Source organism: Mustela nivalis (assembly GCF_964662115.1).
Source record: "Mustela nivalis genome assembly, chromosome: 2".
In the NCBI taxonomy this organism is placed as follows: Eukaryota; Metazoa; Chordata; class Mammalia; order Carnivora; family Mustelidae; genus Mustela; species Mustela nivalis.
Window position 1 is genome coordinate 182,733,599 of NC_139021.1, and position 26,378 is coordinate 182,759,976.

Sequence of the window (26,378 nt, forward strand, 5' to 3'; positions counted from 1 at the left end):
GGCCCCTGACTCCCGCCGAGCGCTCAGGACCAGGCCCCGGGTTCTCGCCGCCCGCCCCGGGCGCCGCGTGGTCCGCGGGGCGCGGCGGGGGCTCCACCGCAGGCGCGGGCTCGTGCTGCCCTCTCGTGGCGGCGCCGGGAAACGGCCGCGCGGACGCCGATGGGGCGCCCGTCCCCGCGCTCTGAGGCGTCCTGCCGCGGAGAAACCCTCTTCAATGCCTCCGGGGACGTCCACCGAGACTGCCGCCGGCTTGGGCCCCAGATCTCAAGGATGAATATGAAGACTCCACTCTCCATGAAGTGGAACCGCAAGAACTAAAAAAGTCATTTTTTGAGTTTCTATTGCTATTTCTGTTACCCGTGGGGCCAGTTCACGGGGGGGGTATGTTCGTCGCAGGGGCGCGAGCTGGTGATTCAACGATTCCATATATGCTCCGTGCTCGCGCGACAGGGCGCCCCACCCGCGTGCCCGGGTTCCCCATCCCCCCCCCCCCCAGCGTGTCCCGTAGAGCTGAGCCTGTCCCTGTCGCCCGCTCCTTCCCCCTTGCTCGTTGTTGTTCCTCCAGCTCCACGCGTGAGCGAAATCACGCGGTGTTTGTCCTGCTCGGGCTTCCCTGAGCCTATACCCTCCAGTGCCGTCCATAGTGTTGCAAATGGCAAGATTGCAGGTTGCTTTTTATTTTTTTGGCAAGGTTTCGTTGTCAATTTTTTTATTACTGGCGAACGGCTGGTGCGCCACGCTCCGTGAGTTGCAGGTGCACAACGTAAGGATCCGGCAGTCGTGTTTAGGGACGAGGCTGCGAGGACTGTTTCACGGACGCACCAGGCTGCGGTTTCCAAGCCGCCCACCAGGAGGCGGTGTTGCTCCCGTAGAGACGCGCTCCGCGGAGCAGGGACCCGGGAAAGGATTAACGGGCTTCGGGCCGCAGGCTCTGGGACAAGCTATTCCACCTGCGGGGTGCCCCACAGCAGCTAGAGACCCTGCGTAAAGCACGGGCATGGCTGGGTTCCAGGGAGGCTTTGCTTACAAAAGCAGGTAGTCCGGCTGGATTTGGGCTCAGAACGCAGCCGTTTGCTGAGCCCTGGCCTAGGGCAGCCCCTTCAGCTCACAGGTAAACAAGCTGGGGTTGGGGAGGGCAGGGGGTGGCAGAGAGCGGCCCAGGCTAGGACGGGAGACCCTGACCCAGTGAGAGCAAAGCCAGGTGCCCTGACCCACCCACCCTGCGGGGCTCCTTGCTGAGTCCTCTTGCTGCCACTCCTCAGCTGTGTGTGGGGTGGGGGAGTGTAGGGGGGTGGGGCGACGGGGAGGGGTGGTGGGCTGCAGGGAGAAGACCTGTGGTCAGCTCTGACACCTGCGGTTCCCTGCAGCCGCCCAAACACTCACTCACTCATTCATCCTCCATGGATTCGTTCGAGTCACGGCTGAACGCCCGCCCGCCACCCCCCACAGCCGTCCCATCAGCCACCCCGGCCGCGGGGAGCCTCCCCAGGGCAGGGCTAGTTATCTCAGAAACGCAGCATGAAAAGCCATCTCGGCTTTCCTAGCGAGCCCCGCTGCGCGGCTCTGGGTCTCCTACTTGTCTCTCTGGCTCGCCAGGGGATCTGCTTCCTCCTGTATGTCCACAGGATGGGTTCTGTGAGGGGCACTGGGCACCAGGGCCAGAGGACAGAGCCCGATGGGGCCAGGTACCTTCAGTCATACCCCCAGGGTCCCCTGGATCTCTGGCAGCTGCTTGTCCCTGGGCCTGGACACGAGAGTTGCATCTGGAGCTCTCGGCACCTGCTGCACCGGCCCAGCCAAGGAGAGCGAGGCCCCGGGTTCAGGGCAGGGAAGCTTCCTGACAGATGGAGGCTCGTCAAGGGCAGGGCCTTCAGCATCAAGGGGCCGGAGGCCCGAGGCTCCCCCAGCTGCCTGACTGCTCACCCTGTCCTTGTCTCAGAGGTCTGGGCAAGCGCCGGCACCAGATTTCTGGAGAGAGAAGGCGGCCGGGGACTAGCAAACATCGGGATGGTCCTGCAGGGATTGGGGCTGGCTGAGGCTGGGGGCTCCTTGGGGCCAGGGCACAGGCACCTTCCATGAGCTTCTTGGGTCCTAGACATAGCTGACCAGTGTCACAGGCCTGGGGGACTCCCCTGGACCTTCGACTCAGACCCTATGATTAGTCAGGAGGTTGACGGGACTCGATTCTGTGTCCTGTCTGTGACAGAGCATCTCGGAGAGAGACCGCAGAGGACAGTGGGGGCAGAAACCCAGGAGCCCATCTTGGGGGCTCTCCAAGGGGCCCTGGGGTGAATCCAGGCCAGGTTCGTGCAGACAGGGAGTGGTCTCAGGCTCAGGAGCAGAGGGAAGCCTAGAACAGCAAGGGCGGGCAAGACTCAGGTCCAGGACCCCCTGCTCCACAAAGAGAGGGATACCCTCAGCTTTCTGTGGCCCCAGATGTCCCTCGGCTGTCGTCTTGTCACTCCAGGTCCTGCCTTGGTTCCACGTTCTCTCTTGTCCCAGCATCTGTGCCTTCATGGAGTTGTGGTCCAGATTTCTCTCTTCTAAGGACACCAGTCATATTGGACTAAGGGCCCACCCTCCTCCAGTCCGACCTCCTATTAACTGGTCACATCTATAATGATCCTATTTCCAAAGAAGACCACACTCACAGGTGCCGGGGCTAGGGCTTCATATCGTACTGGGGGACACAGTTCAACCCGTAACAACGAGGTTCTCACCTAGATTGCCCAGAGCAAAGCTGGGTTCTCTGGCCAGTAGCTCATCCACCAAACCTCATGGCCTGAGATGCACCCATGAATTTGTGCGTCTCTATTCCCGGGGGTAAAGGGTGTCTAAAAAGCCCTGCTTTTTTTTTTTTTTTTTTTTAAGACACCGTTCACTATTACAGTCCGGCTTTCAATAGGAAACAACTCGACATCAGTTAATCTGTAACATCACACGGGAGGCAAGAGCCAGACCTTGTTCATCACTGTGTCTCCCATGACACTTAGCAGATATGGGGGACCCAGATACGCTGGTGGGCTCCACTGCTCGTCCCGGGGGCTCAGGACTGGTTTCTTAAAGCAAGTGGTGGAAGTGGGGCGTCTGGGGGTGTCGGCCTTCCAGAAAGTTTCCGTGTCGACTTGTCCCTTTTTTGGTAACTATTTCATGGCTCCAAGAAGGTCCGTTTCCACCATGACGGGGTGTCTGGGATACAAGGCATCTCTGCTCCGCGCTGTTTTTCATCCTTTGCCGACAAAAGCAGTGACATTTTCAAGACTCATAGGGAGATTTGTGACATTTGCAGGTCTGGGACGTGAGAATTAGTTGAGTTCTGCTTAAGAAGTCTAGACCGTCTGCTCGAGCTGTTCGGAATAGCGATTTTTCACCTTTTAGACAAGGACTTATAAAATCACTTGGGACTATAAAAATGCTTCCTGGAAAATACCAGAGATGCTTTGGGATTTTTGCACACGATGTATTCACAGCTAATGTTATTTGCGACATTTTTTTCGGGGGCACAGATTGATGGGGATTATTTGTGAGATTTGGCCAAAGAAGCTTGCTGGGAAACCAGGGAATGGAAGTTGGGTTTGTAACACGGAGATGGACCGATAACATCGGCCCTGGCCACCCTGGCTCTTTGACCTTGGGTAGCTCAGGTGCGACCTCTTTCACACCAGTTTGCTCATCCGTCCAGTGGAGGTAGAGGTGGCCCAGTCTCACAGAGCTCTCGTGGTGGTTAAGAAAGGGAAGCAAGGGGCATGGGGCACCTGACCAGTGAGCCCAAGAAGAGTGGAAGGGAATCCATGCTCACGGTTGCCTCAGGATGAGGGCAGTGCAGGCTGGGAGGGACAGAAAGCGGATTTCTACGTGTTTAGCAATATTTTGTTTCTTTTATGTGAAAACGTTAGAGGAGAATATTGCAGACTTTTAAGTAGCTTTGTTGGAGGTAAAATTTACATACCGTTCAACCCATGAATGCGCTCAATTCAGTGATTTTAATTAATTAATTTATTCATCCAATTTTTTTTATTTATTTGAGAGCGAGAGAGAGAGCACAGGTGGGGTGGAGAGAGAAGCAGGCTCCCCAGTGAGCAGGGATCCCGATGCGGGGCTCGATCCAAGGACCCTGGGATCATGACCAGAGCTGAAGGCAGACGTTGAACTGACTGAGCCCCCCTGGGCACCTCAGTTCGGTGGTTTTTAGCCTGTTCCCAGAGAGGCGCAACCATCCCCATGGTCAATTTTAGGACGCTCCCATGTCCTCAGCAAGAGCCCTGCCCCCTTCAGCAGTCGCTGCCCGGTTCTCGCGCTCCCCTTCTCGGCTCTAAGCAAGCCCTTTCTGCTGTTCCCGATTTCCCGATTCTGGACATCTCACAGGAGTGGAATTACAGCATCTACGGGCTTCGGTGTCTGGCTTGTTTCTCCAAGCAGCGTGTTTTTACCACCCATCCATGTCGTACGCGGCTTCAGAACTTCCTTCCGTTCTGTGGCCCTGGGCACATTCCATTGTGTGGCTGGTGACATTGTTTCTATGTTCGTCCCCCGACGGACAGTTAGACGTTTCTCTGTCTGGCTTCGACAAAGGGTGCTGCACGGACACGCACATACGAGTCTCCACGTGGACGTGGGCGTTCAGTTCTCCGGGGCGGCCGTCCAGCCGGGTTTGCTGGCTTGTGTGTGACTCTCTCATTGTCTGAGCAGCTGCCGGACTGTTTCTCGAAGTGGCTGCCCCGTTTGGCGTTCCCACTGGCAGCGCCTACAGATTCCGACCCTTCCGCATCCTCTCCAGCTCCCCCTGCTCTCTGGCCCTTGGATTCCAGCCCGACGAGGGGGTATGAAGTGGTATTTCACTGTGGTTTTGGTTTGCGTCTTCCTGGGGATGAGTGATGTCAGGTAAAGTCTTCTAACATCTTGAATTCGAAGTGGTGGGAGCAGGGGCATTGGGCACATTTATTGTCTGTATTGCCTGTGTGTCTGTGTGTCTGTGTGTCTGAAACTGGGTTGCTTACGCTCTGCTTTACAGAGTGCTTCTGCATTGCCTCGCCCAGAAAAGCGGAATGATGCACTGCCCGGGGAGAAGCGGGGGTGTGAGCCGGTTCCGCACACTTGCCCTGGTTCCTCCTCACGCAGGGAGGAAGCTCAGTGAGGGCCCTGCAGGGCCCAGGAGCACCTGCGGCTGCGTCTCTGCCCTGCTCCCCACCCCCCACCCCCGCCGGCCCCAAGGCCTGCCCCAAACCACAGGCGTGGAGGGAGGGAGGACCCCCTGGAGGTTGGTCTTCGGCAATCCGGGGTCAGCGCTGTGGTTTTCCACCTTCCTCCATCGGCCCCTCTTTGGGCTCCCAACGGCCCTCAGAGCCCCGGCCCCCCCCCGGCCCTGCGTCCAGCCCTCTCCTCCCTCCTTCCTCCCGACGGAGACCCTTCTGGAAGTGAGTCAGCGGCGGGGAGGGCTGGGGCTGATTCACATGGGAGCCGCAGTGGTTTCTCAGGACTGCGTGCTGCTAACAATAGGCCTGCCGCGTCAGGGGCTGGCCATGGGCCAGGCCTCCCCAGGGACCGCCCCATGGAGCCTTGTACAACGTACAACGGTCTGAGGAGGGCCTGCTCGTAGCCCCTCTTCCCAGAGGAAGAGATAGAGCCAGCAGGAGGGGATTCCGGGGCATCCCTTGGGGACCTCCCAGGGATGCGGCTGGGACACAGGCTCTCGAGGACAGAACCAGGCTCACCCTCAGGGCTGCAGAGCCCCAAATTCCAGATGGTCCGCACCCAACTCTCCTGCTCCCTGTGTGTGAGTGCCAAAGCTGGCACAAACACTTAGAAAAAAACCTCTTGTTTCTCTTCATTATGTGTATTTATTTGTTCCAAAGAACACCCTTGGCCCCACTGTCTGCCTTCAGCTGGACAACGGCCATCGCCTCCCACCTGAGGTGCCTCAGTGGGGACAGAGGACACGGGCTGCCGACCCCCTGAGAGCCTGCCCAGCGCAGGGCCTGCTGTTCCAGCTGCCTGGGAGTGGGACTTCCGTGGGCCCGGGGCTTCCGTCTGTGCACGTGCAGGAGGCAGTGAAGGCCGTCCCTGGGCACTTTCCCAATCATCTGGAGCGGATATGTTATCTCGGGGAGGTGCGGTGAGTGCTCGCCAGGCAGGTCCTATGAGGAGAGCGTTGGCCCACACTGCTACCTTCCCCCGAGTCCCCACATAGGAGGGACGCATGGGCACTGTGGGTCCCTCCCGTGGGGAGCCAGACGCCAGTGTCACCACCAGGGACAGCCATGCTACAGCTGCTCCTCCTGCCCGGTCTCCTACTGACTCCGGTGGAAGGGCATCAGAGCATCAGGCATCTGGGTGAAGTTAGGCCAATTGTGGTCGTCCCAAAGTACAGGTGACAGTACTTTGACAGTAAGTCTTAGGCAAGGAAGCAGGACTGTTCCTCGGAGCAGAAGTTCCCAGGGATAAGCAGCACATGGACTGAGGGCTTTCTGCGCACCTCTGGTCAGCACGTTGCTAAGGTGACTTGCAGTAGTCACGATGAACGGAAAATGCTTCCCCTGCCACCACCCTTGGTATCTTGGTCCTACAAAAATTGTGGCTCTCTCTCCTCATGTCTAGCTGGTCATGATCAAGATTCCAGTCTCCTTTGGAAGCTCTTGCTGGATTTCCTTTCTTCCCACGTTGGGCTCAGGCAGGCCCAAGCCCTGTGCTCTGCCCTCCTCACATGCTCACAGCTCGAACAATGGTCTTTGAAAGGCTTTATCTCTCTTCTCCTGACCTGGACACCAGCCGCCCTCCCTGAACCTGGGCTGAGTCATGGGGACAGATAATAGCAGCCAGGTGTCTTCTAAGTGACACAGGGGAGTACGTGCCAGGCTCCAGAGCTAGCATATGCTGTTGACCGTCTACCTGCACGGACTGTTCTTTTTCCTTCTTCGCTACAATCTGTCCTCACTTGGAGGATACGCGCCTGGGGTTAGCTCCTTGCCTCTACCCTCCACCCCAGTCAAGAGTCACAGGCAAGTTCAGTGCTTTCCTGCACCTGCTGCTACTTACCTTTCGGTGTTGATGGAATATAGTTACCTCTGAGCCTGCCTTCTGCTCAAGCTCCCCGTGGCTCCTTCGGTGAGCGGTGACCACAGTCCCCGTGGTCAACTAGGGTTGCTGCCACCAAGTGCGGCAGACTCAGGGGCTGGAAGAGTGGACACTGGCTTTCCACAGCTGGAGGCTGAGATGTCCAAGTTCAAGGGGCCAAAAGACTCCGAACCCAACCCAGATTCATTAAAAATATTTTCTGCCTTTTGAGGAGTCCCTAAAACGAACCGTTCTTTGTTTTCTTCATTTCCTGCATTTAAAGATAGAAATAAAGGAGATTATGGATTACCTTGACCTAAAACGAAGCTTACAGAAGCCAGAGGCTTCAGACAACATTCTGGAAGAAGATTTCTCTCAAGTTCCAATGAAAATCTCAGGCTAGAAGGTCTTTGGATGAACCTCCCAGAGGAATCATCCGCTCCAACAGAAACTGGCTTGTGATTTTAAAGCCTAAAATCAGGTTCCACATGTGAGGCACGGCTGATTTCTACATCACTCCATCACTCCGTACGCTTCCCATTAATTCCAGGCAGGTTCTTTAAGACAAAGGAGTGTTGACTATAAATACTTTGCAACAATATGAATTTTTGTAAAAACATCCCAAAGCCCTCAAAAAGAAAGTTAATTCTACTTTACAGAGCACAGCCTTGGGCTGGTAAACACACAGGGACTGACAATGTCGTGGAGCGAACCCACCCGATGGCGGCCAGGCCCCACAGACTGGACGCACCCAGACCAATTGGAGATGTTGACTTCACGTTTCTGTGTTGAAGTAATGAGCTGGTTTTCTCTAAATCAATGGGCAGCTCTTCAACGCTTTTGGAGATCTAATCTCCAGGTCATCAGACTAACTTAGATTCTTGACTGGTCTCCATGGACCACCTTTTAGGGAAGGGGCATTTGCCCAAAGGCTCAAAGACACTTACTTACCCACTGGGATGTGAATAGCAACAAACTAGATAGAAGATTGTCTTAAAGATTCAGAACACTTTCAACTCTCAGATCAGTCTCACACTGAAACCTAATCAATGGAAGACCAAAATCAGGTGTGTGACATGTATCTAATAATTTTAGTCAACTCACTTGTTATCGAATGGCAGAGCTTTGATGGGGAATATCTACAGAGGCAGTTCTCGAAGAGTGGTCCCAGACTCCTGGTGGTTCCTGAGATTCCCACGTGGGGTCTATGAGGTCAGAACCATTTTCGTGATAATATTAAGATGTTATTTGCCATTTTTTTTAAACTGGGTTGATACTCGAGCTGATGATAGAAAAGCAGTGGTGGGTCAAATTGCTTACACCTCAGCCCAAATCAAGGTGTGTGCATCCAACTGCACTAGAATCTCTGTGTGCGTTGTGTGATTTGTTGAATTGCGAGCTCTGCTGCCTTTTCCATGGGACTCCATTTTTGTTTGGATGAACGACTAACAAACTGTGGTTATTCAGCATTGCGTACTTGGCAACATTTTCTCCAAAATGAATAAAGGGAGTCTGTCACTTCAAGGAAAACAACTGACAGTATTTGTTGCCAATGATAAAATTTGAGCTTTCAAGTAAGGATGGGAATTTTGGAAAACTCATAATATCTGCCAAGCTGAGCTCACTAACTCCCCAATACCTACAGATTTTTCTGATGAAATTGGCAGCAGCATTTATAAAAGTGATTTTTCCATGTTTATAATGAATTTATCAACTTTTGGAAGATCCACGTAATTCAGTGAATGGTATTTTTTTAAGTGATCACTATTTGGTGTTAAAAAGTCATGCATGGCTGAGTGGTTCTTTCATAGCACAAGAGACCAATGTTTGCATGTAACAGAGAAGGAAAAATTGGCTCATGTGGTTTCAGATTTTACATCACAACTGACTTTGAAGCAATGACCTTTTATCGAGTTTTGGTGTAGTATCAAAAAAGGATATCTGTGGTTTTCTAAAAAGACCATTAAAATACTCCTCGCTTCTCCGACTATATCTCTATGTGTGCTCGGGTTCAAAATAACTCGTCATGACAGATGGAAGAAAGAGCAGACATTAGAATCTAGCTGTCTTCTTATTAAGCCAAATACTGATGAAATTCATGCTTTTTTTTTAATTTTTCACATTTTTCATTAAAATACATTAGCATATAATGTGTTTATTGATTCTATTTTTCTCCTTCTAAAGATTTTATTTATTTGAGAGAAAGAGTGCGAGGGAGAGAGTATAAGTGCAGGGAGGGACAAGAAGAAGCCGCCTTCCTGCTGAGCAGGGAACCCGGCACTGAACGTGATCCCAGGACGCCAGGATCATGACCCGATCTGAAGGCAGATGCTTAACCAGCTGAACCACCCAGGCATCCCTGTTTATTGATTTTTAAATAAATAAATATTTTTGTGAATACTTACAATAATTTTAATTTCTAATGTAAATATTGGCAGAATCAACCCAAGCAAACAAAAGCTCTTCAGGGTCTTCAATGCCACCAACCTATACAACCCTCTCCAGAGATGATGCTTCACCTAACTTGCTGCCAAAACTCTGTGCAAGTTTCTATTTGATTGGACATGTCCATGATGGACACATTTTCGTGGAGGCATTAAGCTGGGTACTTGACATTGGGTGACACTGGACTTGGCTGTTTCTAAGTTGGTGTGGCATTAATTGACTTGGTCAGAGAGGAGCTATGAAGGGCTTGCCAAGAAGCTGCATTTCGAGCTGGCCGTGAGATGTCCGTGGGTTGGGATGCTCAGTAAAAAGCCAGGGAGCTCCCAGAGGGATGACCCTGTAGTTTCTCCACAGCACATGTACCACTGGCTCTTGGTGTCGAAGCAAACGTGAAAAATGAAGGGAGAGTCTGGAAAACAAACTCTCTTTTTGTTGTTATTGTTGTTGTTGAAAGATCCCCTCCTCTGGAGCATAAAATGAGCTTTTCACATCCTGTCAATTGTTGTTCATTCATTTATTCATCGTTTTTGTTAGGCAAAAGCTGAAGAGGACAAGCACCCTGGGAAGGACAGTGAGATCCCACCGCGTAGGCTCATTATGTCCCTTGCGGAATGAGAGCATTCGTGAAACTAAAATTTTACAGGAACATTCTCTGGAGCACACCTGTTCCAGGTTGTCCTCCATATTTGAAAACTTGACCCGACCACATTTGGTGTTTTTATAAGTGTGTCTTTAAAAAATCAACTCCATGAAATAAAAAGGAAAAAAAAAATTAGAGGTTCCTAAATCTTTTTCTACCCATGTGATTTTTATTTTTCCAGTGAGGAAGCAGAGACGAAGTGGTGCCTTAGCTCGCTATGTTCCAGCCCCCCGACTCCTCCAGGGGACTGGCAGCTTGGGTTAGATCCCTTCCCAAGTCTGTTGCTGTCCTTGCTTAAGGTCACAGAGTGTGGAGAGGAGCGAAGGCCATGACTTACTCAGGGACGCCTTCTGGTCTCCATCGGGATGCTCCCACAACACTCAGAGCTTCTGCTTCGAAAGCCACCTTGTCATGATGGCACACTTGTCCGTCTGTCCAGCGGCACTGAAGCTCCAAACCCATCGTGCCTTGCAGGGTCCTGAGCTCCTGCTCCGTGTCTTACGTCAACAAAACCTTCAGTAAATATCTGTGCGCTGCCTCTTCACTAAAACCTCCGTCTGTTAACACAGAAGCATGTTCTGTACTATCCTGCCCGCCTTCAACAGAATCCTTAATCCTTGCTCACAACGGGGATGGGGCCATCAGCAAGAGGTGAGTCTTACCGTAAGTAAATCAAGATTACACGCAGTGTGTAGTGAAAATGGTTAAATTTTTTATCAAAAGGTGAATGATTACCCAATTAAACACTTGGAGAATCCAGTAGACTCGGTCACCCTAAATGCCACATGTCTGGGGGACGCCCAGTGGAGGCCAAGCTCTAATGGTGGGAGGTGCACTTGAGACTTCTTGCAGCCTTTCCCTGTGCAGGCGCGGCGCCCCATAAGATGACTGCTCCCAGCCACGTGCACCTCTCAGGAGACCTGGGCTGAGGCTCCAGGATGCAATTTCTGCCCAGCCTCTCCCAGTTGCCTAAAAAATGGGATTAATTATAAACCAACCCATGCGTCTGTTGTGAGGATCCAGTGGAGCCTTGTGGAGAGCCTTTGGGGGAGGGCACACTGGGAGAGAGTCACGCTGACGGTCATGTTTGCTGCGGCTGCTGCTCCTGCAGACCCCAGAGCCCCTGACTCAGTCTTCCCTGAGCCCCACCTTGCTGTGTGGAGCTAGAGAGTCTGCACCCCCCGCCCCCTTCTGCAAGAGTGACACTTTGAACACTTTGTTGAAGTAGCGTGCTGCCGCATAACCCGACCAGCAGAGCATTTCACAGAGGGTCAAGGTTAAACTTTAAAGTCGAACCCTCTTGGTGAGGAGCGAGGTGGGCGGTAGGAGGAGCCTTCCTTTTCAAGCAGCGTCTTTTAAACTCTGAGTCATGAAAGGAAATGCAATGCACTTCTACCTGAATTTTTCTTTCTGACGAAACAATGAAAGCTTTTGGAAAGCGGACCCGAAGGCCGGCGCAAACACGGGTGCCTTGTGGCCCTAGTAGGAGGCGGTCGGACATTCTGCCGGCATGATTCATTTTCAGTCACTGGGCTGGGTGAGAACACGCCGCGGGAAGAGCATGGGGAACAGGAACAGAATGTGGGCGTTCTTGGGGCTTCCCGCTCCGGTCATGCCATGTGTCAGGCTTCCTACCTCTCAGTTCCTCCTTGAGCACAGCTGTAGGAGTCCGTGACCCTGGTCATCATGAGTAAACTGAACCTCTTTCTATTTTTAGGAGCACAAAGTCCCTTGGCTACAGGATGTGCTGGCTTCTCCGGTCGTGTCCTGTCCCCCCACAGCCCACCCTCCCCAGCTGGGGTTAGCGCCCAGCCCTGCGGAAGGTTCGCGCCCTGTGCTGGAGCCAACCAGCCACTCCTTTGGGTTCTGAGCCAATCAGACCCACCGTGGGACTCCCACATGCAAAGAAACGTGCTGGGCACACCCAGGAGGCTCGTTTCTGTGGGAACCACACTGCTTTCCCACTGTTGTCCCTGTGGGCACCCCCCCAACACCTGCCACCCTGCACGCCTAGGCCACCAGCCTGATGTGAACAAAGCTCATGGAACTGAGTTAAATACAGGCAAAAAAGAAGAGGTGTCGGGGGCCTGCTTTGACCTCTGCTTGGCCACCTGCCGGCCTTGGATGCTTGGTCAAGTTTCTTAACTTCCCTGGGTCTGTGTTGTTTGTTGCTTCCTCATCGACAGAGTAAGAGAGTCGTGGGGCCTGCAGTAGCTCAGGGAGGCAGCGTGAGCTCCTCTTCAGACGTGATGGTGGCACTTACGTACTGAAGGGTCCGCGACGGAGGAGGACGGCCGCGAGGTCTCGGGCCCCGGGAGCCCTTTGCATACCTTGTCATATCCCTTGCTTCCACCTGAGAGCCAGTCCTGCTTTTGTCAGCCCCTCTCACGGATGATTAGAATGACGCTCTCGGAGGTTAAGTACCTTCCCCACTGCCGGCAGCCGGCCTCCAGCATTGCCTCTCCGTCCTACTCCGAAGGTCATTTCTATTACTTATGTTTTATTTTTTAGTCATGAGAAAACAAACAGGAGTTCAGAAGGGGCCGCAACGGGGCTGGCCCTGGAGGGCGGGGAACAGGGCTGTGACGGAGGGATCCGCCTTCCACACGCCCGGCCGAAGGGTTTATCTGCCCGCCGCTCCCCCGGCTGGGTGGGGGGTGCTGGGTGCCAGGGTCAGGAAGGCAAAGGGTGGGGTTCAGGGACCAAGGTCTCTCCGTGCTGCAATTTCAGAAATCAGAAAGGCTCCTGCCTCTGAACCGTTCGTCCCCACACGCGACGTGCCCACGTCCTTATTCAGGCTGTTTTCAGAAAGACGTTGGACCAGGCAGCTAAGAACCCGGCTCCCAGTCTGCACTCAGTGGTGGGTTTCACTGAAGGAGCACCATGGTCCCCGGCGGACAAGGCACAGGCAGGAGGACCTGCTCCGGAGTGTTGCTTGGTGCCTGCCTGCCCTTTGCAGCATCTGCGGGCTTGCAGGACTTCCAAGAGCACGAGCAGCCCCCGGGGGCAGAAGGCCGCTGATAGGTCTACCTCGATGGCCCTGGGTCACTCACAGGAGTACCACGACTATACAGCTGTGTGGGGCCGGCTGCTGGTTCGCCATGGAGACCCCGAAAAATGTCACCTCCGAGGAGACAATGCTTCCTGCCCTGCTTCCTCCACAGGGTATTTTTGAGGTGACCAAATAAAATGACCATAGTGGCAGCAGAGCTTACCTGGAGGGTGTCCCTGTTTCCTGTCGGGCTTTGCCAACATCAGCTCATGGGGGTGGGGCATTAACCACACGGACATGAGTGTAGAGAATGACTTTCTCCAGAATTATCATCATAGACCCTGTGTTCTTGCAAAATCTTAGAGCACAATATTCTATAAGGTTTATTTATTTTGCTAATGTGGATGAACCTTGTCATCCAGCTCATCGTAATAGGGCCACACGGGTTGATTAGTGGGTCATATCATGACTGCTAGAACACTCTAATTCCACAGAATAGTTGGGACTTTGAAAATAGTGTTTTACGTGGTTCCACTACAGCAAATGTAATGTACTTCTGTGAAGTCACGTCTGTGTCTCTGAGTAGTCTGCAAACTTTGTTCTTCCTTAACAGAATTTCTAAGTTACGCACACACACAGGTTCATGACCTTCTACCTTCAGACACAGTAAGAGAGAGTTAGGCTCCTCATCCCCAGAACTGTGACACGTACTTCCCTGTAGCTGTTCTGAGTGGTTCCTTAAAGGTCACCTGTGGAATAAGGATTGAGGCAGTTTGTGCCCTAAAGAAACCGAGGCCGCTCAGACTGAGACGAGTAAACGTGTTTTCTGTATCTTGTAGTGTCCTTTGCACTAACCCGGGGTGTGAGCCCCGGCCTACTCAGCGATCATTTGCACGGATTGTCACCCATACCCGTTTCCTCTTCTATTACTTTCCCACACTATCAAAATCTGATCCAAAATGCAAACTTCAAAGAACATAAATGTTTTTAGCCTCAAAGGATTTAGAACTATTTTCACTGTTGAGAATCATAATTTTAATAGGTTCCAAGTTTCACAACAAGTTAATTTGTTAGAGTGACCTTGACTTTGGGGTGGGCGGTTAGAGAGGACTGACCTTTCAGAGGATGAGCACAGTCTGGTGACTAAGTCCCTGTTTGATGTGGAATTTAACAGCTGCTCTTGGAATGCTTGTCTTGACTTCTCCACAGTAAGCCCGGCCGCATTAGCACACGGCTAATCACATCAGATGTGTTCGGTGGACATTTCTTGAATGAAGAATATTAATTCTAAGACAGATTGTTAAAAAATAGTAGATAAGAAGTTGTGAATCCCAAATAGCTTCATAAAGATCTTTCCGTCCAAAGAGCAGCTGCTTTGTAAGTTACACTAAGAGTGTAAATTACACTAAATTTCTGCTCCGTTTGACTTTGGTTCAATCAAGACATGACGGGTCATGATTTCAGAATCCTGTCAATGTTCAACTGGGCTGACTTGTGGGAGAGTCAATCACAAAAGATCCTCAAGAGGACTATCTGGAAGTATATCTTACTGGCCAAGTAGGTCTAATCCATTCCAGAGGTCTTCAAAATTTTCCTGGTGGCCCACTGAGTTCTTTTGAGTCTGCAGACCAGTCTGACCCACCCGTTCTTAGCGGGCAGCCTAGCATCTGTGATGCTGTGTTCTCCATCTGCCCAGCCTTCACTGCAAACCCGGTGCTCTAGACCTCTGGCCGGACTAACATTCGCTGATGGCTGATCGACTCCGGCCAACTCTACCATGTCCACAGCAAAGGCTTATTCCTAGAACTCATTGCAACATTACATTTCCCTTTGACTATCTTACCATAAAGCTTTTAAACTAAAAATACATTTAGCCTCCCTAGTGTGAAGGCTATAGGCTTATAATTTTTGTCTTAAATCTTCTCACTTCCTCCTCTCTTCCATACCAAAATCTGCTCCTTGGAACCTCAAAAATAGGTTTGAAGGTCATATGTCAGCACTTCTACCCACCACTGGGTTTGGATTATGTCAGGAACCAGGGGTCCAAAAGACCAGGGTGTTTATTCCAGACTTTCGCCCACCTTTTGCCTCCAACACCTTGTCCTGGGTAGATGAGTTCTGAGTCTCTCTGTACCTGGAGTCTTCATTCATACAGCGGAAAAAAAGTACCTGGTCCCTCCTGAGGAGAAAGAGGTGCTAGGGGCTCACGTGCTCTGAGCTACTTAAAGGAAAGGTATAAGCCACAAACCTTTATTGTCTTAGAGAGTGGGACCAGGTCGGGGGGGTCCATAGCCTTGGGGTCATTCTACCGCACTGAATGCTGCATGGACTGGAGAGATTCCCCCTTCATCTTTCCCACCCCAGTGGGAAGAACCCTTTGCAGGGTGACATCATTTATGGGACGTCATGAGCTACAAAACGATCACAAAGTGGCAGTCAACCAGGGCCGCACTTAACCTTGCTGATTGTCCAGACAAGCGAGCCAGTCACCGCGCCAGAGCTGACGTACAATAGAATAGACCTAACAACTAAACAACAAAATGTCAAATTCAGAATAAAATTCCATCTCTCGGAGCACATTCCATGGGCTTTCTCTGCTCCTGCTTTCGCTGGTATCTGGCTTTCTGGTAGAAAACAACGATGACCACGGAGTCAATACTTAGAAGAATGACAGGCAGCGTGAGCCAGAACGAGTACCCGTAGCTGTGGGTCGCAACTCCGTAGGCGGCCGCCGGATACAATGGGTACAGCGTCCGGGCCAGGTCTTCCGAGAGATGGTTGGATTGTGTGTTCCCCACGAACAGTATCATGGCCACGAAAATGAAGAAAGCTGGAAAGAAGATTCAGTCTTGTAAATTATACGGTGATATCTTTTTTAATGTCACTTTCTTTCTTAAAGAAACCTGTGGGCGCATTCTAAAGGAGCCTGTGCTCTGTGGGCACGCATGGAATCTCTACACGGGGGTTACTGTTGTCTAGGTATTGGAATACAAAGCAAGTGTAAGACCGGAGCTAGATTCTAGGCACGAACCGCTAAAGACTGAGGGCAGCGTTCGGCCAAGAACAGACCTATGGCTCAAGCCCTTATGGCAGGGGATGTGTGAAATGAACTTGGGAATGAGAAGACAGGAGAATCAAGCTTTCTAGAGAGGACTGGGTGGGTGACAAGGACTCGAAGGACAGAGCACTGCAAACAGAAGAGGCAGTCCATGCAAGACACCCGGGGTGGGGTGGGCTGTGAACTCAGAGCCCCTGGGACCCTGAGAGAGGACCTGGCCCCTGGGGAGCCTCTCTGAGGGTCCTGAGCACTGACTACAGAGGAGGAGACCACCCTGGAGAGCCTCAGACACTGACTCAGAGCCTGGGCATTCATGCTGCTCACAGTGGAGTGTGGCGTCTAACCAGGAAGGGTCTCTTTGCTAAACTTGTGTGAGAAGAGAACTTGTTAATTGTCTAATAGTCTTCTCTTCCTTTTGTTTATTCTTCATAATGTCCTCCCCCGGAGAGTGTGTCTTGGTAGTGACTTTGGACAGTCACCTTGGCCCAGCTGGAGAACACAGTTCTGGAGTCAGCGAGAGCCGGGTTCCGCGGATCCAGCCCCACGGCCCTCCCCTTCCAAAGGGGATCAGCCTAACCAAGGCAAAGGGCAGATTCGAGGTTGGTTGGAATGGGGCTGGGCTAGCAGTGGAGAGGCGGCGGTGGTCAGAGGGCACGGGGTGTTCTCTGAGCTGATGGAATGTTCCAAGACTGATGGAGGGGATGGTTGCCCATCTCGGAGAATATTTACCCACAACTGGAGAGGTATGCTGGGGTCAACGTGCGGCCATCGCCCGCACCCGGAGACTTTTCCCAATCCTCCAAAGGCCCTGACGTGAGGGCTTTTGGGTGAGGAGAACCCTCCAACTGTCCTTGATGACAGATTTTCGTGTTCAGGGTGATGGTTTTACTTCTCGATAATTTGGACGTACAAGAGCCCCTTCCTCTGATGCTTTATGCATCTCTTCCTCCTTAATTATCCTTCATTATGCTCTTGTGAAATTTCTCATAAAAAGGTTAGTCACAAAGGGGCAGGGTGAACACAGGGTTACACACTTTTCTCTGCAGTGGGACGGGCATGACTTTGATCTGAGTCGGAGGGGCCGCCGCTGACACTTGACCTCAGCCCCTGTGGGAAGCGGCTGCCTCTCCCTGTGGCTTCCCTGGCTCTCTGGGACGGGGGATTTACAGAGGGATAAAGGGGGCTCTTTGGCAGCAGGGGGAGCTCCTGAAGCCTCAGGACACTGTCACCTCTGCTTAACCCCAGAGAGACCACTGGGAAAATCAAGAGACAAGCACCAAAGGGAATCAGAGTGCTGATTGTGTGGGCCAAGATCCAGCCGTACCTGAAGCTGCTGCTTTCTTTAGCTGCTTAATTATATGAGCAAAAATTAAAGTAATCCATTTTTAACCCTGGCAGAGTGCCGAGGAGTCTTGCCTTTGGTTTGACTGAGGTGAGCTATGATCCTAGAAATAGTTTGGGGAGAGGACCTGGCCTTGGGGGGAGGATGTCTGAGTTCGTAACCAAGTCCGTCATCCTGACCCCGGTGCGTCTGGGCGGTCAGCGCGCCCCACAGCACTGCTGTGACTGGCCCACCGCGGGTCCCCAGTGCACTGGGGGCAGGGGCAGGTTGTTTGTTTTTACCACCAGTCATAAAACCACAGGAAGAAAGGAAACCGTAGGTCGTGTATGGATGCAGCTTCTCCAGCCCGACACCACCTCCTCAGGCCTAGGATCCCCGTGCCATGTGGCCAGACCTGCAGTCCCAGGTTCCACCGCTCGCCTGCATGAATAGTGATGAATTGCACCCCTAAAAGTATCCCCCTTTGAGGAGTGAGTGGCACAGACTTCCCTTGATCCCTGCCACCTGGGGCTGGCTCTCGAATCTTCTCCAGAAGGCCAAGTGCTACCGGCAGGGCGCCCCTCCCCTGGGAGCCAGATGTTTCTGCAGGGCCGCACTGCGGACGGCCGCAGCACAGAGACTGGGGATCTCTTCCCACCACCTGCCCTGGGCTTGTGCAAGGACGACCTCTCACAGAAGGACAAGCTGCCCAGAGTTCTGGAGGCTTCCGGACACCTCAATGTCCAGACCACCTTTCCTGTGCTTGAAAGTCCCTGGCCTCTGTTAAAATGCTCTCCCTGGCCCAGACAGGAAGCCACCTCCAGAGGCATTCCATAGGTGGGACAGGCTTCTTCACGTCCTTTCTCAAGCTCAGGTTTTCATGGTGGAGAGCAGGAGAGAGCAGAAGACCTCTGGCCGCCTGGCAAGGGCAGAGGCTCCCCCACTTGGCCACACCTCTGGGCACTCACGGTCGCTGCTGAGCCTCGTGACGCCCCAGGGAGAGCCACACATACTGTGACCGAAGCTGGGGTCTGCTTCCCACCTGCGCTGCACCCCCACCCCAACCGTGACCAGTGCATGAATAGAGTAAGCTAGCCACACCCTACAGAGTCACCCGGAGCTCACAGGTCACCCACAAGAAGGGTGTTGCCCCAGTTTCTCTAAATGACCTTCTTTGTGGCTCTCTGAGGGACATTCACAGAGATGTGTCATGTTTGGATTTTAACCCACACTGACTGTTATTTGGAGGTGAGGAGAGTAATTATGTGTGCGTGTATGTGTGTGTGCATGTGTGTGTGGGTGCATGTGCGCCTGTGTATATGTGTGCGTGTGTGTGCGCATGTGTACGCGTGTGTGCGTGTACTTCCACATGCTATTTGCACCGTGATCTGGCGTTAAGAACACAGCAGGAGTTGCCAACAGTGAATGTCTCGTGGAGTTAGGGACATTGCGTTTAACTCCTTACAGTTCCACACGCAACAGCAAGAGCGGTTATAATTATGTATTTTAACACCTAACACCCAGCCCGCATGTCACTGCCCGCCTCTCCACCAAGGCAGTTAAAACCATTCTATCTCCAAGATGCTTCATAAATGCTGTTGGTTTGCAGACATAAATCCCGGGCCCTGGCACACAACTTGGCAAGTATGAGGTCTGCATAATCTCCATGGCTCCCCCGGGATCGTGTGCGTCCCCATGTGGGACCAAGCCGCAGAGGGACAGAGACCCAGAGGCCGTGCCTGTCAGCAGTGGTGTCCCCGGGGGATACTCACCACCAAGTCCACTCCCGGTGTACACACCCACAGGCCCCAAGAACGTCTGATAGGGGTTGCTGATGCTGTTGTAGAAGGTGAGCCCGGAGCTGAGCAGCAGCGTGCACAGACTGAGGACCAGGACCAGGATAACCACCAAATGCAGCGTTCTTTGGGAAGAACTGTTCAGTTTCTCTAGAACTAAAGCAGTGTGTGGTAAGCATGCAGCACAAAGAGCAGACAGCAGTGCTAGACCCGAGGGCAATACCATGCCACCCTGGAGTCCCCTGCACTCTCTCTGCCTGGACACTGGGGGTAGGAATTGCAGGAGGCACCTCGCAGGTGTGCGGGGGAACAGGAAGGGGTGGGAACTCGAGGTACTCATTCCTCCTTGAATGTGTGTAACCACAGGACTTCGGGTAACTGACTCTCCACCCCAATTTTAATTTCCCTGAGAAAAGAGGGTACCCTTCCTGATAAGCTGCGGCAGAGCTGGGCACCCCTCCTCTGCGCATTCCGGCCTCAGAGGTCTGCCAGCGACATCACTACTCTTCCCCATGGGTGGTGTTCCTTTGCTCGGAGCACTGCTGTGCTTCCACTCCGGGACACTTACTGAAAACCTGCGATCGAGAGGATCTGGTGCACCCGGAGATTTCGGAGGTGAACCCATTACACAGAAGGCCAGGAGGGCAGGGAGACAAAGACAGCCTTGGGGACAGACAGATGACCGCTGTGTGTGCCCCTGGGGTGTTGGCCACACTTCCTTCGTCACCTCCTTGAATCAGAGGACCTAGTGCCCATGTGGCTCAAATGCGGAAGGTGACCCGTGGGTAAACGATCAGAATTCTTCCCAAGCTCAATTCTTCTGAGCTCAAACAGCATTTTATAAAATGTGCCTATTTCTTAAGTGCAAAGGAGCCCCAGGCATGGATACGCACTTGTTCCAGACAGAACACAGATGCCCTGGGCTGGTAGCCGTGAGTTCCAGCGCCTGCCGCCGTCCTGTTTCTAACCACAACCCGCCGCCGTCCCTACGCATCAGCTTCCTCTGCTCGCTCCTGTGTTTAGGACACAAGAGGACCACATGGCAGAGGCACGCTGTCCCTACACTTACCTGTAACCCCAGCCACGCACTTACAAAACATCCCCAAAGGCCGCCGTGTTTTAGGGCAGTAGGCGATTGCCACCACATTAAGTAAACCGTTTACCGCAATGATATACAGCAAAAGTAATCAGGGGGAAAGATTTCAGACTTCACAGTAAGGCCAACAAAGTCACGGGGAACTGTGAGACCTAAGAACCGCGACGGGCGGGGGAGGACAGTAGGAGAAAGTAAAAGCCGCCTTCTTTCCATTCCTGTTTCCCAGGCCTCTGGGAGAGAGTGAGGAGCCCCTCCGGCGCCCCCGCAGAGCCGCTTTAAAGAACAGAAACCAGAAAGGCCAGGGAAGATGGCTTGTTCCAGGGCTTGGGGCTCCTTATCTCTCTCTCGCTCTGAACCCGAGTGCTCCAAAAAACGGGGTCCCTGGGAACTGGAGGGGCCCCCGGGACGTGGTGTGCACCAGGGGAGGACCTGCCAAGCTTGTGCCTGACGCGCGTCCTGGCAGCCAGGGGCCCTCTCTTCGCGAGGGTGGTCCTTTTCATGCCGTGTTGCCTTCGTCATTTAAAAGCTCCTCGCTGGTGTCCTATGGAAGTCATGAGTCACTGAGCTCGACTCCAGAAACCAGCATTTCCCTGTATGCTAGATAACTAAAACTTAAACAGAAAATAAATAAATAAATAAATAAAGTAAAAAACAGCCCTGCCCACACAAATAAATGAATGAATACATAAATAAATGCAAGCTCTTCACTGTGCCGGACCCAAACGTGCATGTCTCCCATCCGCCCGGCGTCCTGCCGCTCCGTCGTCGGGAGGAGTTCAATGCTCCCTCGCGCCGCTCTGCCGCAGCCTCTCTTGTCACTGAAGGGAGGCCTGAACCCCAGCGCGATGAGCAGCCCGCATCTCCAGAATGCGCTTTGCGAGGCACGATTCCGAAGCTCCTGCCCACCTGTCCCTGGCTCTGTGCACACTTGACTCTGACTCCCAGCCCCAAACACGCGGGCCAGAGCCGCACAGCTGCCCCGCTCGGAGCAGACACGACCTGCACCGGCTCCCTCCCCTCTCCAGGCCTGAGCATCTAGATCCTTCATTCTGAGTTTTATTTTTAATCGGCAGTACTCTAGAAGGGGGGCAGATTTCCTGCCGTCGGAGAGGGGACAGCGGGAGGCCACAGGAAGGGAGCTGGTGGGAAGAGGAGAGAGCAGGAGACCCGCAGCGGCCCCTGCAGGCGTGGCCACGCCTCCCGGGGAACCGCCTGGGAGAACACGGAGGCCAGAAGAGGGGAGCCACCAGCCCAGCAACTGGGCCCAATGACGTCACCGCCCTTGGCCCGAGAACACTTTGCTCCTCCGTGAGAGGCACTCCTGGGAGCAAAGTTCAGCTTACAGGGACCCAGCGGTGACTGGACTGTTCACAACGTCTGCTAATGACCCACAGGCTGGCTGGGCCAAGTCCTCCGCACAGCCCTATGGGCTGCATCCCAAGGAAGAACTCTGAGCACACAGAGTTCAACTAAAACTGTGCCCATGCCTGCCACTACCTACGGCCTGGGCGAGGAAGGCTGGGGTCCGGTGGGCCACCTGCCCTCTGGGAACCGCGTGGGCTGGGCGGTGCGGAAGGCCCTGAGCTCAGGCTAAGACTCTTGCTCTTCGGCTGACCGTGCGGATGCCAGGGCGAGGCAGTTCTCTAACGGAGTACACGTCCGTCTTGCCACGAGCAGATCATGACCCCAGAGGAGCAAGGAAAAGCCGGAAGCAGGACGCACCTGTCTGACGGTTTCCGGCCCTCACCGCGAGGAAGGACCGCTTCCCATGCCACCCATCCTGTTCCTTCCAGGCCAGCCAGGGGGAAAGCTGAAGCTCTACCCAGAAATGTGCTGGGGACCAAAGAAACTCTGGGTTTAGCCAATAAGAAATAATTTGGATACTTAACTAGAAAATAGACATTTTGGTGTGGGGAGATTGTCATCTCTGGCGTGCCCTGGAGAATATTTCTGCTCTGTACACTTATTAAAAGCTGTAAATGGATGTTTGTTTGCAAAAGGTGAACATTCCACTTTTTCAGAGTAGACCAGAAAGTGACGATTAGGTTAGGCTTTGTTTTTGACTGTTGGTAAGACCTAACCCACGATTTTTCAAAAGGGCGCCCATTTGGAGCCTACTGACTCATACTTTTCTTTGTATTAATGCAACAGTTTATCTTAATTTTAACAGCCGTCTTTTAACATTCTTTTTCAGCATCTGAATCTCCTGCCACACAGTATGACAGCCCCCTCCCAGCTCAGAACTCAGACAATGAAAGCTGGAAATTCAGGGGCAAGTTAGCAAGAATGAAACGGAATAAAGCCGCCCTAGCATCTGACAGCTGCTCTCTGCCTACAAAATTAGCAAATACATTCCGTTCTTTCCCCCTTCCTTTTCAGGGCCAAGCGTTGGAATCAGGAAAACTACCTCACAATTGGAACTAATTGCCTGGCTTCTAGCAACTTCAGGAAGGAGGCCGTGTCTCCCACAGCTGGGGGGGCAGAAGATGTGCTGGGTGCGGTGCTTAACGTACGGAAATGGGTCCTCTGGACATTGGGCTTTCTGTGCCTGGAGCGTTAACCCTTCAGGAGCCGCTTGCCACAGGGTCTTCCTAGCTCTGGTTTTCCATCGGTCCTCAAACCTAGAGGGAGAGCCGGTGGCTTTGCCGGTGGGGGGGAACCGCCTTCCCCTTCTCAAGCCTCTGGTCATCAGGGAGCCTGACCTGGTGGAACCCTCCACCCGTGGACCCCAGTACGCCCCTGAGAAGCGTTTGAGGTCTTCCAAGAAGTGCCAGGTGGCATGCCCGGCCTCTGGGAAATTTATCTGGGTTCTGTCACAGAGAAGGAGGGGGAGCGCATTTTCCGCCCATTAAACACCATCACCCGGCGTGGTCATGTCTCTGGGGACAGATAATAAGGTGCTCATCCTCGGAAAAGTATAACGCATATGGGGGGGGAGGTGGTGAGTAGGAATACTAAGGAAGAAATAAGCCTCTTTGTCTCCTTGCAATTAGTTGATTTTTGCAACAGATTTACTATTCTAATTATTGTTATTATTTTTTACCTTGGGCCAATAGTGCAATTTTGAGTCCCCTGAGAGCAAGCAGAGTAGGCGGAGAAGAGACCGGTGGGGGGGGTGGGCAGGCAGACTGGGCGAAACCCCTCCCTGCTGTCATAGCGACCTCCACTGTCTGATTTAACTGAGGGGCGCCTTTCTCTATATTATGGTGATTTACATAATGTAATAAAAAATTATTATTATTTTTTTAAAGGAAGCTATGGTGAATTCACCAAGCCCAGGAGCCACGGGCAGTTCCTCCTCGCAGTGTCCCAACCCCTCCCTCATGGAGCAGCTGCTCCGGGGAAATGTTTTGGACCGAAATTCAATATCCAGAACTTTCGGAGTAGCAAAAGCAAAGTGTTTCCTGGTGGACAAAGGGGCTGTAACTTTTTATCTGGATATTAGACAAACCGAGAGGCCACCAGATGAAGCTAGTAGATCTCCTGGTCAGGCTGAGCTGGCCACATAACTTGGTCACATATGGGAGAGTTTCCTTGCCAGGTCTGATGGATTATCTTCCGTACCGGTGGACCTACTGGCGGCTGGATTCTCTTGGCATGTTGAAATCAGCCTCGGTCACTTGGTACTGTGCTGTCATCTCAAAATCTATAGCCAAAATCGGCGCAATGTCCTAAGTCTTATTCAGAAATAGAGGAGAAGTTTGCGATATTCACGCCTCTTTAGAGATTTTCATTGTGACCTCATCCTGGGCAAGATGCTGGTATGTTAATGTCTTAAATGGAGACCTGAATGCATCATTGTTGGGGAAGGAACTGGCATTTATACAGATTTTATTTTGCTGCCAACAATCGGTTTCTGATTGGAGGTGAGCCCCATGCGGTCCCGAGAAACCGGCAGGGAGCAGCTGGCCCTCAGCCTCTGGTTCTGCTCTCCAGGGAGAACGTCCACGGGTCCGCAGCTGCCGAACCCAGGGGACACCCGGCTCTAGTTCTGACTCCCCTACCCTAGAGAACAGTTAACAAGTGTCCCTCATCCAGTAACTGCTAAATCCCTCAGCAGTGAACGTCCCCTCAGCTCTGCGGAGCCCTGAGCAGACATCAGCCAAACAAGTTGGGGTGCACTCTGTCTGATTGGGGGCGCAGCTTATCTTCTGGACGCTGGGCAGTGACTTCAGAGAGCTGACTGTGGCTCTGCGGTGACGAAGAATAAAAGTAGGGAGCCAGGCAAAGCAAATGCAAATAGTGTGCCTCATTCCTGCTGCCGTATGGCACCGTGGGGCCCACTTGGCCCTGCGCCCCCAGGGTTGATCTAGGCTACGCCTTTCCCTGCGATCTCCACGCCACCCCCACTCCCCACCCCCAGGGCTTGAGAGCCAGGCTCAGACCTTCCCTGGCCTCCCTGAGCTTTGCTGATGATACAGGTCACCAGGGCTGTCCCTGAAGCCACGTAGCTCAGATGGGAACCAACTGGTTCCAACCAGACAGCATGAAAATCAGAAACTTCACCGGCTGTTATCCCATAGTTAAATTTTTTTTTAGTGTGTCTGGAGGCTCAGGAACTAGTACACATTCTGGTTTTGCAAATGCTCTTCACATACTGAATGTGCGACTCCGTGTTTGAAAGTCTCCGTTTCGGGTTGCTGCAGGGGGAGTCCACCTCGAATTCCCCGGGAGCCGCGGCCCGGCCTGGAGGAGGCGTGTACCGTGACTGCGCGTTACTGCGCGGCTGGAGGAGCTGCTGCTTTTGCTGATGTCTAGGAGACAATTTTCATAAGTTGGACATACACCTACATTGCTCAGGGTTTAAGGCTCAAACTCAAACTGAATACGACATCTTATATGCGGTAGGAAATGATGCACAATTACAAGACAGCAGGAAATGGCTGAGTCACGGCTGATAATTCCTGTCTCTCCGTAGGCAATGCTGCTCCGTGCAGAGTCTATCCCAGGGGTTAAATAATAGACAAATGTTGCTTTTAGGGGCACCTGGGGGGCTCGGTCAGTTAAGCGTCTGTCTTCGGCTCAGGTCACGGTCCCAGAGTACTGGGATCAAGCCCTGCGTCAGGCTCCCTGTTTGGTGGGGACATCTGGTTCTCCCTTTGCCCCTCACCTGGCTTGTGCTGTCTCTCTCTCTCTCTCTCTCTCTCTTTCACATAAATAAATAAAATCTTAAAAAAAAAAACAAATAAAAAACTGCAGTCAGTACACCTAAAAATACTGTTCCTACTATCCTCCTATGTTGGATACCATATTCCTGCTAATTATTTTCTTGTCAGTAAACTTGGGAATGCTGCTTCAACAGAGCGTCTGCCAGAATCATCTAGACTGCGGTGCTAACAGACACAACCAGAACCGAGGAAGCTAAAAGAATAATGTGGGTGAATTTTCAAAAATTAAAATATATGTTCATATTAATTAAATCAATTAAAATACATGTTCATATCTGTACCCCATCTCAGCGCTTAGGCGGACGTCATTGATTGGAGGAGCTGCTCTCTGGCCCAGACAGAGGTTGACCTGAGTCTTACCCCGTTCACGCACTCTCGCTGTACCCCCGCACATTTACCTCCAAAGTCCTTCTTTGACTCCTCAAGTCCATGACTGAATTCCTGACGACTGTTCCCACGGAAGAGTCCATAGGCGATAACGAGACTACCGTTCGAAGACGAGTCGCTGACGGCGATTCTGCTGCTGACCCATTCTTGGGTCCCAAGCATGGCGCAGACTACGATGAACGCCCCAAAGCATGTGAGAAAGCTCGATAAGAACGTCAGGGTCTTCTTCGCTGTAGGCATCTTCTCAGGAAAGGAGGGGTCCTCTGGTAAACAAAGACAGCAACAATCTTTTTGTATTATGTTTGGACCTTATCATGTGGAGTATTTAGAAAGTGAGTCGAACGGAGTGAACGCTTCTTGTAAAATATAAAAGCTTGCTCTTCAGGGGACAAAATGCCCCAAGGAACATTGGACTATGAATATGG

The 26,378-nt window shown here is 52.5% G+C and overlaps 2 protein-coding genes across 7 annotated transcripts; one reads left to right on the forward strand and one right to left on the reverse strand.

Annotated features, from left to right (window-relative positions):
* Positions 1 to 773: 773 nt before the first annotated feature.
* Positions 774 to 17,579, forward strand: LOC309859231 (uncharacterized protein). 6 transcript variants are annotated; one of them, XM_082719828.1, is made up of 7 exons: positions 774 to 1,111; positions 4,690 to 4,881; positions 5,012 to 5,414; positions 5,853 to 6,112; positions 10,317 to 10,394; positions 10,610 to 10,786; positions 11,853 to 17,579. In XM_082719828.1, exons 2-7 carry the CDS (start codon positions 4,823 to 4,825, stop codon positions 11,938 to 11,940), a joined length of 1,065 nt encoding a protein of 354 aa, XP_082575954.1. In that variant the 5' UTR covers positions 774 to 1,111; positions 4,690 to 4,822; the 3' UTR covers positions 11,941 to 17,579. The 6 variants fall into 6 exon arrangements, 2 of the variants coding, with proteins under 2 accessions (XP_082575954.1, XP_082575955.1); XM_082719829.1 differs by lacking the exons at positions 774 to 1,111; positions 10,317 to 10,394 and having other exon boundaries at positions 4,063 to 4,881; XR_014308621.1 differs by lacking the exons at positions 774 to 1,111; positions 5,853 to 6,112; positions 10,317 to 10,394 and having other exon boundaries at positions 4,064 to 4,881.
* CLRN3 (clarin 3) lies at positions 15,362 to 26,378 on the reverse strand. Its single transcript, XM_082719830.1, has 3 exons — positions 25,965 to 26,378; positions 19,279 to 19,458; positions 15,362 to 15,957 (listed from the first exon to the last, which is right to left on the reverse strand). Exons 1-3 carry the CDS (start codon positions 26,191 to 26,193, stop codon positions 15,677 to 15,679), a joined length of 690 nt encoding a protein of 229 aa, XP_082575956.1. The 5' UTR covers positions 26,194 to 26,378; the 3' UTR covers positions 15,362 to 15,676.